The 14,336-nt window shown below is 36.0% G+C and overlaps 1 protein-coding gene across 1 annotated transcript; it reads right to left on the minus strand.

Moving 5' to 3' along the window:
- Positions 1-113: 113 nt before the first annotated feature.
- On the minus strand, positions 114-10,669 carry LOC103968753 (heat shock 70 kDa protein 17). Its single transcript, XM_009382060.3, has 14 exons — positions 9,670-10,669; positions 8,197-8,429; positions 7,210-7,369; positions 5,840-6,085; positions 5,587-5,723; positions 5,060-5,396; positions 4,819-4,980; positions 3,457-3,531; positions 3,272-3,372; positions 3,117-3,186; positions 2,282-2,338; positions 2,095-2,156; positions 904-976; positions 114-809 (listed from the first exon to the last, which is right to left on the minus strand). The coding sequence occupies exons 1-14, from the start codon at positions 10,438-10,440 to the stop codon at positions 603-605; spliced, it is 2,691 nt and encodes an 896-aa protein (XP_009380335.2). The 5' UTR covers positions 10,441-10,669; the 3' UTR covers positions 114-602.
- Between the last annotated feature and the right edge of the window lie 3,667 nt (positions 10,670-14,336).

Below are 14,336 nucleotides of genomic sequence, written 5' to 3' on the forward strand. Positions count from 1 at the left end.
ACAATAATCTGAACTAGCATGATTGCCAACCCCCCAAAAGAGAAATCTGATACGGATAACAATGTCAAGGATCATCCATTAAAGTAAAGATAAAAAGGACAAATGGGCAAGAATAAAAAATTTAAATCACTGTTTCATAAAGCTCCTCATTTCATCGAAGTTGCAGTCCACAATCACTAAAACAGAAGTACATATTAGAGCCAGTGCAAATTCTACAACATGCCATCAGCCTCTTGGATTTGCATGTCCACTCAATTACTTAAGAGAATACAAGATATCATCCCCTGTTTTGTGGGGGTAGCATAATCCACCAATTGAAAAAGCACTGCCCCTCTGCAGCCATTGAAGCAAGGGAAAAAAACTAAATATTGCAAAGATATGATCCTAAGTATAGCTTATAGCTCGTAGAAGCAACACTGGGCTAGCAAAATTGCTCGCTGCAGAAATCTACCTTTCATGTAAATGACCAAAATGCCTATATTTGCTGAAGAGAAGAAATAATGCCTGGTGTTTTGAGCTCATCTGTAGTTGTAGTTGTGGTATATTCCCTGAAAATCAATAGCTATCCATCTAGATATGGAGCCGGTGATGAGACGAGATGATCATAACTCATCATGGGCCGCTCTTTCTTGATCAGTTCCAGCATGGGATGAATCAACAGAATCTTGCGTGGTGTGCCCTGCCTCAGGCGTTGGCTCACCAGAAGTATTGTTTGAGGTGCCTGTGCTGTTCTCTTGGCTCACTGGTTCTTCTTTTGGAGGTTTCTCAATTTTTGGTTTTGGCTTTGGAATCCTATTGACACTTGCAACCTAAAAACACAGGATTTTTGGTATGTCAAAATAGCACAAGATGAAATTGATTAACCTGCTTTTATATTATGTACACAGTACAGAGCTCCCTTACCTTATCCTGAAGCTTGGCCACTTTCTGGTATACTTCTTCTGATTCGAAGATTGGTGTGCTTAAGATGGAAGTCCTGGAACAAAGAAAAAAAAACACTAATTGAATGAACCCAAATTCAAACCAAAGGCAAAAAATCATTGGAAGGTTTTGCTGATCACACTATGGTATGTTGAGATGTCAGGCAAACCAACATTTTCACAAAATATTCTAACATCCACCTGAGAGCTAATACCAAATAGTATACTGTTGAGATGTTAGGCAGTGCAACCAAACTAGACCGTCCCTAGATGTAATTTATATTTTATCACACACAACTAAAAATCCTAAATATTTTCGAAACCCTATATGCTCATGTGTTTGGACATCCTGATGTTACCAAAGTCCATCTAGCTTTTATCATGCTGCTTTTAACCTATTGCAAATTATCCAAAACCAGTGTGTGAAGGATCTATATATTGATATCCAGGACTAAAATCTAGATCTGATACTGGTTTCAGTAACTTGATAGATCTGTATAGTACAGGTAGATCAACCGATATCAAAATAAAAAATAATTGAAAACAAGTACAGACAGGTACAGGCCTATATGGTCCAGTGCCTGCCCTTGGGTTATGGTCTGGTACACACCATACTGACTGGAACTTAATTCCTTGATCCACGTGACGATCAGCAGAAATTTTATACTATACAAAACATTACAATGGAAGTTCATTTTCACAAATTTGAGAATGACAGTGCTTAAGAAAAAGCAAAAACAATTCTGAGGTAGTTCCCATGGTAAATGGTCACAGAAGAAAGGGCATGGATAGAATTTCTGCTTCAACTTTAGCAGCAATAGCATAACCCAACATCAGCCTAATAAACTCCATGAATACTCATTTCTAATGCTTAAAAAACAGATGCAGCACAACAGCAAAAGCTCACAATTACTAGAGTCAGCTAGATGAATCTTTTTCTATACTTGAACTCCTTTGGTAGGCAACTTAAATGATCAAACTAGATGCCACAAACCATTCAAAGTGTTCGTAAAACATTGTGTCTTCCCCCACCTTTCCTAGCCCCACAAATCTTATGTAGAAGATGATGGTTTATTGACCAATTAAGAAAAATAAAATTTATTCAATAGTAGAAACAAGGGAACATTTTGCAGAAAAGTCAAGGTTCATCAATATATAAAGCCCAAGAAAACACCTCTTTTGTTGTTCCTCCTTTCCTTCTAGCCAATTTCTTAATTTTTCAGCTTCACTCAGTACCTGCAAGAGAATTCATTCGATGCAGTTCTATTTATAAACCTCTTAACATGAGAATAGTTTACAAGAAAATATATATCACCTACTGCATGAATCAACTTTTTAAGTCATATAATGCCAATAATTACCTCTTCAGTTTTATCTTTGGGAAGCCACGGTTTATTCATTTCCCAATTATTAACAATCTGTAAACATTCAGAAAAATATAATCAACAGATGTGTTACACGGTAGCCAGTCTATAACAAATCAATGCATTTGTTATACATAACAGATACAGATGGAATCGGTTACCATCACCACTGTTATAAAGACTTTGCGATGGACTTGGTTATCATCATACATACATTTCATATTCTACAAATAGTGAGCAAGACCAGGTAGGGTTATTCAAGGACAACTACATGCAATTACATCTTTTCATACTTAATAACATTAAGTCATAATGTCACTTATACAAGTTCTACCCCAGTCTGAGCTATTTTGATTGAACTATGTCTTTTCTGTTACAAGAAAGGATATTTGAACAAATCAAGGAAAAACATGAATCAGCTTAACAAATCTGACTTCATAGTTTGCAACTCCAGATTTTACAATGATAAATCAAAACCTCCTCGTTTACGTTCTCTAACAATGACATTGATGTCTTATGTAGGTTGCATTCAAACAAGTAAGAGGATTCAAAGACACTTATGGACATCAGATTAGCACATTTTCCAGACATAGGAAAATAAGAAACAGTCTAAATAGTTAGCCTTGGCACCACAGGTCCACAATAAGTTTTGCTCCATGGTGACTGTCCAGGATTTGAATAACATGATTCACACTATCCATGTAGACTCAAACTCTGTATATCTGACCCTCAGGATCCCATTGGTGGGAACCTTATGCATTGAGTTATCCCTCTATTTATTAGTAAATGGAAATTAAGCATGTGAAATCAGCATCTTGGCATTACTAAGTACCTTTTGTAGGTCATTGAGGTAAAGACGAGCATGCTCACAAGCAAGTGGTCGTGCCGTTAACTCGTTCAATCTAGATAGAGAAATCAAGTATTAGATATTATACATTTTTATCTATCATCACCACCATGTTCCTCGATAGTTAAACTGTAATTTACCTGAAGAATATAGGGTCACCAATGGCTTTGAGTGATTCTAGTCGTTCTTTAAATTCACTAGCTGAAGCATCCTCACCATCAGTATACAACCATTCTTGCACCTAAAATAACAGAAAAGAATGATTAAAACCCAGCGCAAAGCACCATGTGACTAGAGACTTAGTAAAATAAATGACCAACCCCACCTCACTAAGTTTCTCTACAAAGAAAGAGCGCTCTTCTTCAGATGAGACTTTCCCAACTTCAGCATTATCTTCTATCTGCAACAAATAAAGTTAAAGCAAGAGAGAATAGTTTAAACTTTAAACGATACAAAAGTTTAGAACATAATAGTTAAATCATTTACCAGCTGAATTTTCTGAAAATCAAATTATTTAAATGATAGATGGGAATATTCCTGTAATACCCAATCCCATGGCTATCATATCTTATGTTAGCAGAGTGTCATACTTGTTCACATTGTTGCACTCAGATTTGAATGGTTAAAATTGGGTAACATCCAATAAATAAGATTTCTCAGATTTGAATGGTTAAATATGAGTATTATACAATATGGTTTCTTTCAACTGCCATAACTTATTCACAGAAATGCCAAAGGCTACCAAACTTAGAGTTGTCAAAGTCTCAAAACGATCCTTTTTAAAGGCTGCATGCACATGTCAACATAAAAATTCAAGTTTTTAGATTGAAAAACAACTGGAGCTATGAAGGATTCTCGAGTTGCTTGTAACTATAGGAGTATAACTTTCAGGCAAGCTACTAAGAATTATGATGAACCATCACCAACATTGAGGAATAACTGCTCTCAAAGTCTCCTCTCAAACAAAGTTTATACATCATACTATCATAGTCCATGCTATTCTCTAAATATGTTTGGATAATACAATTTGATTTTCCTTATCTGTTTATCTTTTTCCAGGAAAAAAAATTCTTTATAGATGTTTTATGATCTTCCAAAATATTTCTAGGATGACTTTTCTGATTGTTTTTTTTCCTCAAGCAATACTAATACAAGATTACATGTTTATTTCAAAATTTGGTTGCATGATAGAATTTAGTGAAACCTGATCTCAGATCCCTACATTGCCTTGTTTATCAGTTTCAACCATTGAGGAGTGTGAAATTCTAGCCAAAATAATTGATTAAAGGTTGTCCTAAGTTGACAATCTGTGCAGCCATGATTTTCTTATAATACACCTATATTAGTATGGTATACAGACTACAACCATCCACAGAGATGGAAAAAGTTCCCCCACTATAATTAGAGGTGAAAGCTAAATTACCTAAAACTACAAAAGGTGGAACAAATTTTTGGATTAAATTGGAAATTTTGTTATAAATTAATCAAACTAAGCTTAATCATCAATAACCCAAAAAAACTGTGTTTTGAGCTCATAATGTTTTTCAATCCTTCAAAGAGAAATTAAATAATAAAGTAATGTGTTAGAGTGCGAACAGAACAACAAAGATTTGATTATCTCACAAAGTAATACCTTCACCATATAACAGGGAGCACACTAGTAAATAGGAAAAACTACACGACAAACCTTTTCTCTTGTAGAATATATATACTCTTCCAGGCTATTTTTGAGCTCTGCAGTTCTTCTTCTTTCAGCATCCTTTTTGTCAAGTGCACCTAATCTGATTTTAGCTTCAGAAAATGAATCTTTTGAAAGAACAGATCCTGGCCCTGAAGATTTCTCCACTACCTATGGCATACAAGCAGATTCTAGATTCAGAAAATGATTTTTAAATAACAAAAAAGCAGAATAATCATTCAGGTTCTACCTTTAGTGGTACTCTGAAGGTTTTCTTCTTCAATATTTTTTCTGTAATGATATCGTTATCTTGCTTTCCATTAGTGGCATTGGGTGAGATATCAGCATCATCATCAGAACTCAAGCTTTCTGCATTGCCTTGTGAAGTATTCCCTGGACTTGTTTCAGTAGATACATTAAAACTGTCAGTGGTGTTATTTTCCAACGTAGTGTTTTTCCTAGGAACTTCCACCCATTCTGTTATCTCAATAACTGCCTCTGCCCGATCAAGAGATATAACTCCACTTCTGCTCAAAGAAAAATGCAGATTTGCTTTGATGGGAGATGAGAGGTTGCGAGCAGCATACCTTCAAAAGAAAAAGGTGACACAGAAGTTCAATGTAACACTAGCAATTAGAAAAAACAACTAAAGAATAAACAAAAAGAAATTAAATAATATGTAATATTGAAATATCGCAAAAAGCAACTTAAATAAAAAACAACAAGATTTTTCAATAGCTTCTCTGTAGTGATTAATTCAGAGGTGAGGTGTCTTACTTTTCACTAGTTTCAGTCAAACCCAATACTGAATATTGTGCAAACTTAGATGAAAGAACTCCTGGGGGCAGTTCATTTGCTTTGTCATAGCTAAGTGAAGCTTCAAAATCCTTGTTATGTTTAATAGACCTGAATAACTGTTCAACAAAAGGGTTATGACAATAACCAAAGAGCTAAGAGCCAGAATAGGTGTTATATCAGAAATTTTTAATTAAACATATGAAGTAGACTCAATAGAATGCAAAGTTTCTACCTTGATGGGCATTTTTTTCATCCGTGGTATAAGCAACACATCAGTATTCTCATCTTTTAAAAGATCAGGCCCATCTAGTTGAAGCACAAAACCATAAGAAGATCCATCAATCATTCCTAGCCTACGATTTAGCTTGATGCCATCACTCAAATTGGCAGCATGTAGTGATGCACCAAGAACTATTGCTTCGTCAGCATCAAGGTGCTTGTCCAGGTCATTCCTGCCAAGAAATTCCTGGAGCTTAACCTGCATCACGATACATTGTAGTAAGTCATTTCCACCATCGAACTTTTTTAAGGTAATCATCAATGTGGCATTGATAAATAACTGATATATATATCATTGAAACTAGGTATAGTGAAAACTACAAAAGGTGTGCATAAGGGACCACATGCAACTTCTATTCATATCAAAACTATACAACTTGATCGTACACTTCTCAAGATGTTTCTAAGAAAAGTAATTGGCAATATCATGTAAATTTGCTGCAGGAATCAACCATCAACCAAATAGAATATATACTAAAACAATTAGCAATCCCTGTCTAATTGATTGTTCAGAGTCTGAACTTCAGACTTTGGTTTAAGTATAACAAAATACAATTATCCGAAAATGAATAAATCTAGAAGGCAAGAATATTAGTTCAAACTTATTTCTTGATATGTTTGTTATGATTTCTAATCCAACACCAGTTATACCCAAAGGTGATCAACCAAGATGATAAGTACCAACCTATCTAGGTGAAAATTGTTAAGTAAAACTGTTACAGTGCTTTCTTGTTTTAAAAAAGAGTCTTAAATTTGCCCCACTAATACAGAAATAAACAGATACTCTAGATATGTAACAGATATATAAAGACATGTAACACTAGGCTTAGTCTCACATCGGAAGTAGACTAACACTTAGATTAGCTTGTAAAGGTCCGATAGCTGTACTACCGTTAACTTTTAGTGGTTTAGGCTCAATGAAATTAATACACCAGTTATCTTATAAGACCGGGTCGTGACAAAACCTACAGTAGTTCCCTACTTAAATTTAGATTTTAGCTAATAATAATTAATGGTGACAACTTCTCGACCTATGTTACACAATCTTCATTTTAGCTTAAAATATACCTTCATATAAGGTACATGGCTGTTGATCTGACTTGGTTATAAAACTATAACACAACTTCCGAAACAGGGACATTTTGACAAGAACCTCCTGAACAACATCATCCAAATCTAAACCGACAAATAGATCATTTTTGTAATGATCACTCTTGGCTAAAGCCTCTTTCAGAACTCCAACTTGTCTATGCGATAAGTAGGCCATATTTTCAGGAACAAAGTTCTTAAGGCCAAAGAAACAGAAATATTATTGCTAGTTACCTGTAACTTTGGCACACGAGTAGCCCCACCGATCAGCTCCACAGCATAAATATCATATATCTTCAATCCAGAGTTTCTCAGAACCTCTTTTAATGGCACAAGTGCCCTCTCCCACAAATCTGCACAGAGTTCTTCAAATTTTTCACGAGATATTGTGCTTCTGAAACACACAAACATTGAATACATTCAGTATTGACTTTGTAAATGCAAAGCTGAAGATAACATTATAGCATAAACTTGGCAAATACTAGCAGGATTATGCAATCACAAATAACTTTTACAACATCCAAAAAATTTTAAGATAACATCACTGAGTATTGTAAATACCTCTTAAAAACATTACTACAAATAATAACAGATAAACTTCGTCTCCTGGTTTGTGAAAGAGTTTTTTGTAACAACCTCAAGAAAGTTAGCAAATATTTCTGCTCAATGAAATTTTAAAAAATGACCGATAACTTAGGTACAACCAATTCCAAAATATAAAATGCTTCAAAACAATCATGAAAAACCTAAGAACATCAATCATAAAACTAGTCATTCAATCAAACTTCATAAATGAACATAGTAAGATATGCAGATTAAGGGAAAGAAAAATCTTATATGACAAAGAATCCAACCGTACATGCATAATTAATTGAACATAATAATGAAAGTCAAACTCAACAATCAAGTAATAATAAAGCTCAAGGAAAACAGAATGCAAGTTAACTGAAAGTTGACAGAGGTTTACTCAAGTGTTAGGCATCCCACAACTGACTTTTAACAATTTAAATGATGTGATAAATTAAAATAATATAGTGCTAACAGAAGTATAATAAGAGAAATGGTAGTAGCCAAATGATGGCAGAAAACAAGTTATATTAATAGGAATAGAAAATATATAGAGAGAGAGTATAGGTTTCAAGTCATCAGCAATCAGATTGGCAGCTCCACCTATCCAGACCAATAAATACCCAACACCACAAGGCTTAATGGTGATCATACCTGAAATCAAGGTCATCATATATAGATTCCACTGAAATTGGGGCCACTGTATTTGCACTCAAAATTTCTTTTGTTCGCTTGACTTGTTTCTTCAATTTACCCATTGCCTTAGGAGACGTCCTCACATCAAACCCATTTCCTAATTGTTTATTGAACTCGTCAGCAAAGTACTCCACTAAACGCAATTCCAGATCTTGACCTCCAAGTTTCGCATCCCATCTAACATCCTTTACCTGTCAGAATTAATATGCTAGCATGAAACTCCTACAAGTAATGATTAAATCAACCAATATGTTTTGACAAAACCATGGCAGGTCATTTTTTGCTGCATAGAACAAAATTTAAACAATGTGCATGCTGCATGAAAGCAAAACTAATGGGAGTATATGAAACAAGAACATGCAAGTAAAGTCACATTCTACAACAACATCAAAGTCATAAGTTTCAACCCAACTAAAGTCATATTCTAGGAAGGAATATAGGAAACACCAAAACTGAATCTTCTTTTTATCCATGTTTTTATTATTGCTTCCTCTTATTTGTGTTTGGTGGGTCTTAAATTTTCTGCTTGTATCTTTGTTGTAAAGAGATATCACTCATGAATAGACATTGATTCTCAACCATAATTGATCAACTTGGTGATAAACAACATATTTGCTGAATGCTGTCCTGAGTTTCCAGCAAATTATAGAAACCAAATTGCTTAGTTCCAGCCTAAGGACTTTCATATCAGCCTTTGCAGGGATTGCCCATAAAATTCCTACACCTAAATCTAACTCAAAATATTCTATAGTTGATTTTTCATACAGCTGAACACCAGTTGTTACTTTGCATCAATGAGTCCAATAAGCTACATGATTTTCAATTTGTTGATGTTCTTACCCACAGCTTTATCAAAGCATACATATCAGTTCCTATTAGTTAAGGTTATTCCAAGGTGAAGGATTTGGCTACCCGTTACAACCTAAAAGGCATCATTGTTGATATAGAAAATAAAAAAGCCCAATATCTCGTTGTACATTAAATCAACCTGACTTGCAAGTTTCTCCATCTGCTCTTTCTTTAATTGATGTTGGAACAGTCTCCCAGTATACACATAGTATCCATTTAAATTCCAGGAAAAACTATATATCTAAGAAGTTTCTACATAGTCCTAGAAAGTAACAGTATAATTCTTTCATCAGTGTTCTAAAATGCAGTTTGTGAGGCCGTATATTTGTATATGGTCATGACGCCACATAAGAAGAAAGGTCATGTATGTATATAGAGAATGGAAGCAGACCAAGGAAAAAAAATGTTCTGGCTACTTTTAGAGAAGGAATATTGAGACACGACTAAGATAGGCTGGTAGAGACAAATGCAAGCATAGGACATCATTTAACTATATAATCCCAAGAGTTCTAAACAACGGGCACTTCATGAAAAGTAGCTTTCTAAGTAGCACATTTGAATTTAAGGTGATCAGAGTTTTACCTGGAACTGGTTAACCGATACCGTCTTCCCAAACTCCTTTGTATTGTACGCCGAGAAGTAAACTAGAGCGGCGTAAGTACTAGTGGAACCCATATCATATAATATAACATGCCGTGACTCGTTCGCAAAGTCCTTATCGATCCCGTACTGCAAAGCAGCACCAGCGTGCTCGTTAATCAGCGAGAGCACATTAATTCCTGCCAGCTGTGCGGCCTGAAGTATTCCCCTCCGCTCCGCCTGGCCAAAATACGGCGGCACCGAAATCACAGCATCCTTCACCGGGACCCTCGCGTGGGACTCTGCTAAGGTGATCCCATAACTAAGGACCATTGCAAGCAACTCCTCTGCGGTATAGACGGTGACCCCATCGTCAATCCTGATGCCGGCGGCCCCTCTCGAGTCTTCGACGAGGTCGTACGGTAGGTAGAGAGAAGACGTGAGATCCTTCGCATTCTTGTAAGGCTTCCCGATCATATCGCGGACGAAGGAGTACACCTTGTCCGGGTACCGCGCGACGATCCCGGCAGCCTCCTCGCCGACAAGGCGGTTACCACCATGGAAAGCGACGAGAGCGGGGGACTTCCGCTTGGACATCTCGTTGATGGCGATGGATATGGGGCTCTGGCCGGGCTTTAGGTTGACGACGGCCACCTTCATCCATTCAGAGCCAAGATCGATGCTCGAGACGGCCGGTTCGGAGGGGATCAAAAGCAGGGAAAAGGTCGAAACTAATACCAAAAGAATCCGGATTCCGGCCGCAAATCTCGACATCTTTGCGGCCGATCTCGAGCTCCAGCCAAAGATGAAGAATAGTTTGGAATCAGTAGCCGGATGATGGGGAATGGGAGGGGAATCTCACCGTTGGAGGATGAGTAGGGTAGGGTTTGGCGCTGTCGCCTCCGAAGGAGCTCTGTGGAAGGAAGTAGGATGCGGAACGGTCTCTCGGCTTCTCTCTCTTGGAGAGTTTCTTTCTGCTTTCTATTATTCCTCGCTATTTGTTTCAAACGATAATAGTCTGTCTCATTTACATATATATATATAATATATATAGCAAAATACTACATGGCAAAGCCGCAATAGTGCCAATGGCATATTGCCACGTCGACATACGTACACGTGGCGATTGGTAATAAGCGGGGTGCGTTGGGAGATCCAGGGTCGTGGATGGACGACTCCCCGTCGAGGGGTGCGTCTGCGGGCTGATCACGCTTGATGGAGTGATCTTGACCGTTGAAATATGGACGGACCAGATCGCCGCATGTCATGGATGGAATGGGCCGGCCAATCGTAAGCTTTTTACTGGTGCTGTTCAAGCCCATAAGAGTTGCCGAACCTCGGGCAAACAGGATCTCATCGGAAGAGCCGAGCGAGCCATAACTGGGCCCCCACACCAAGTCCAACGCGGAAACAAATGCCACTGGAACAAAGAATACGAACCAAAATGAAATAGAATAAAATGGTAAGCAACCAAATTTGGAGGCTTCAAAAGAGAACGATTTTAAATAGAGAAAGTTGTAGGAATGGTGAGAGGAACGATTTTAATGAGGAAGAATTGATATTTTCATTAGTAGAGAGGAGCAATCGACATTTAAAACCTTTACCATTGTTATAAGGTAGTGTTGTGATGATGAAAGATCATCGTTCATCTCTCCGAGGGACAAACACTTGCATTGTTTTATTTGTGTCATTCAGGTCCCCGACGAAGTTGAGGAAAGGGTTGGGTTGTCAAACGCACACCAAGATTTAGCAACCAGACGGCCTGCCGCACTCACCATCCCTAACCCCTTTAGCCGCCTCAAGTTTGTAGTGCTACCTCCTCGAAGACGCCGAAGCTTTTGGTCTCTCGTCAGTAAATTATCTCATCGCAGATCACACAGTTTTCTTTTCTTTCCGTAAATCAAATCATCATAATTAATATGTTATTTTATTTGAATTATTTATTTAAAGTTAGTTTTCTTAAGTTAGGAATTTGTTTCGTGATCGATGATGTGAATTTTAAGAAATAATAATAATTAAATAATCCAAAAACTATTAATTAATTTATTTACTAATCATGAATTTTAGGAAAATAAATATTTTCTAATAAATATTTTAACATAGACAGTGCTTTAAACTGTTTTACCCTCACTAAAGAGCTTATTAATTCAACTAGGGTTGGAGCCATAAGCATATTAAGCTTAATAAGATCATCATAAGAGAGCTACAAATTCGGCTGTGGTGAACTCAAATGTATGTTTTATAGTTAATTTACATAAAGACGAATGTCGGGTGGGTTTTTCGACCTAATTCCTCTAACACTCAAATTAATAATTGATAAAAATAAAATAATTTTTTTAATAATAAATGGTCTTGATTTTTTATGATTCGTTAGGGTTTTTTATAGTATGTTAAACCATGATTGCCATGTGTCGAGTTCTTAATGGAACAGATATTCCCCTTAATAAAAACTCTAAAGCTTATGTTCTCTCGTCATTAAATTATTATCATTAAACACAACTATCGACACACAATCATGAATAATAATAAGAGATTTTTTATCATAAATTAAATTATTATTTAAATTATTTGTTTCCTAGTTTGTGTAATATGTTATGAAATTAATTAAAATTAGTTTTGTTAATCATATGAATGCATATATATAAAAGAATTTAGTAATTTAATTAAATAATCTAAAATATTAATTTATTTATTTTCCAATCAATAACGTGAACCTATTTGACTAATTTATTTCCTAATTATTAATAAAAAAATTTAATTAAAAAATTTGAATATTTTCCTTCTATCCTTTATTGATTCAAGGTTGTTTATGATGATTCTGGACTAATTTGATTAGTTAATTCTATTTGACCCAATTGAACCCAATTAGAGTTTAGATTGATTGAGAGTTATTGAGATATTGATATATCATGTCTTTATGATTTAATAAACTTAAAACTTATGATTTAATAAACATTAATGTGGTTATTATAACATGCTATACATAGCTATGTTATGGTATACATAGCTATGTTAAGTGACCCATGTTGAAAATGCACCCTATGAAAAGAGTTATAGGGTAGCTGATCATATATGAAACATGGTATATCATAATATTTTATCATATTAATTTCCTAAATAGAAGAAATAAATGAATATAAATTAATGATCATAACATTTTAATCGAGGACTTTGTTTCCATGCCTAGGGCAAGTAGACCAATATTTGTACAATTCCTTTGTTATCAGGAGTATGATATAAGTTATCTCTGTTTGAAAAATATATAATCCATCTGTTATCGGGAGCATATTCGTTGTATATCTTTATTACTTGATAAATATGTATGCCATCAAAATATGTTACATGTGGCTAATTCATAATTTTATTTATTATATAAGAATTATCATTATTTATTTAATACATAAATTTCATAATCAATTGATACATTCTCATTTTAGATTAAAGTGTTAATATTCGAATATATTTCATGAGTATTAGATACTATTTCTATAATTTTTCAAATGTCACTGACATGTTTTTATAATTTACAGAAGATTTTTTCACTCCCAAGAAATTATATTTTTTTAATTAAAAATATTTAGTATTATAAAGATAAAAAAATATTAAAAAAATTATATAAATTATGAATTTACTATTTCTTGCATCAGACATTTCACAGAAAAGAATTCATGTCTTCGCTCGGTTTAATACCGAGAGAAACACAACATGTCGTCGTTCTTCCACGACGTTGCTGCCCGTGTCTGCGATGAAGAAGCGTCCAAGCTACAGATCGAAGAGGCCCCATGAGGCCCAGCAGATCGAGCGATCAAGTGGTGGGGAGCTCTTTGCGACGCGAGTTACGGTAGCATGTTCCCTAGGAAAAACATGGATTCTGCTTAGGGCCGGGGGAAACCCATTCGTTAATGGCATGTTTGTGTGTCAGGGAAGAACGGCAACCGGCTGCTCTTAGCTATCTAGGGTTTCATCAGTCCTTGAGGGTTGATCTTTGGGAACGTGTTCCCTGGATACGAGGGCTTGAAATTAATGCACACATGCGCAAAGGCTTTGGTAGGTGAAGCTAGTGAAGCTTCCACCACCGTTCCTTCCCTTGGTGGCAGGCACGTATCCTCCGCTGCACTCCATGTTGTTCTTCCAATTTCTCACTGCTGCTCTTCCCTACTACTAACATTAGGGTTCACCTACTAAAGAAATGGCTTTCGGTGATCACCGTGAAAGATAACATATTCTAATCAGTACTTCCGCGTATACCGCCATTTTGTTTGTCTTACCACCAGGAATGCAAGAACATGAACTTCTATCTCTGACACGTTTTTGCGTTTCACCATGTTATACTCTATTTGTCGCTGAAATAAATTGATAGCAGCAGAAGGTATATGTATACTCAGTGAAGGCTTGCCTATGGTCTTCTCATGATTATATAGCTTACCTTGCTATTTAAAGGACAGCATCGGCCTCGAATTAAGCTGGTACTTGGTAAACTTGCATCACCCACTCCTCAGTTAGATCTTCCATCACCCAGTCGTATAATATCCATCTAAGAAGAATCATGCCTGCACGTATGTGTTGAAGGACATGTAGTTGCATCAACCAGTACTCTCTTAGGTGAAAGAAGGCGTTTTCTTGTACTACCTGCTGTACCTCCCATGTTACCCTGATCGATGAAGGTCAAA

This window comes from Musa acuminata, chromosome BXJ1-10 (genome assembly GCF_036884655.1).
Source record: "Musa acuminata AAA Group cultivar baxijiao chromosome BXJ1-10, Cavendish_Baxijiao_AAA, whole genome shotgun sequence".
Classification (NCBI taxonomy): Eukaryota; Viridiplantae; Streptophyta; class Magnoliopsida; order Zingiberales; family Musaceae; genus Musa; species Musa acuminata.

Bases quoted from the DNA above. Each gene is read 5' to 3' on its own strand.
- LOC103968753 (XM_009382060.3), bottom strand. From the start codon at position 10,440: ATGTCGAGATTTGCGGCCGGAATCCGGATTCTTTTGGTATTAGTTTCG. The intron at 2,339-3,116 runs GTACTTAGTAAT...GAATGTTTACAG, and splicing joins ACCTCAATGACCTACAAAAG to ATTGTTAATAATTGGGAAAT. The intron at 810-903 runs GTAAGGGAGCTC...CTGTGTTTTTAG, and splicing joins TGGCCAAGCTTCAGGATAAG to GTTGCAAGTGTCAATAGGAT.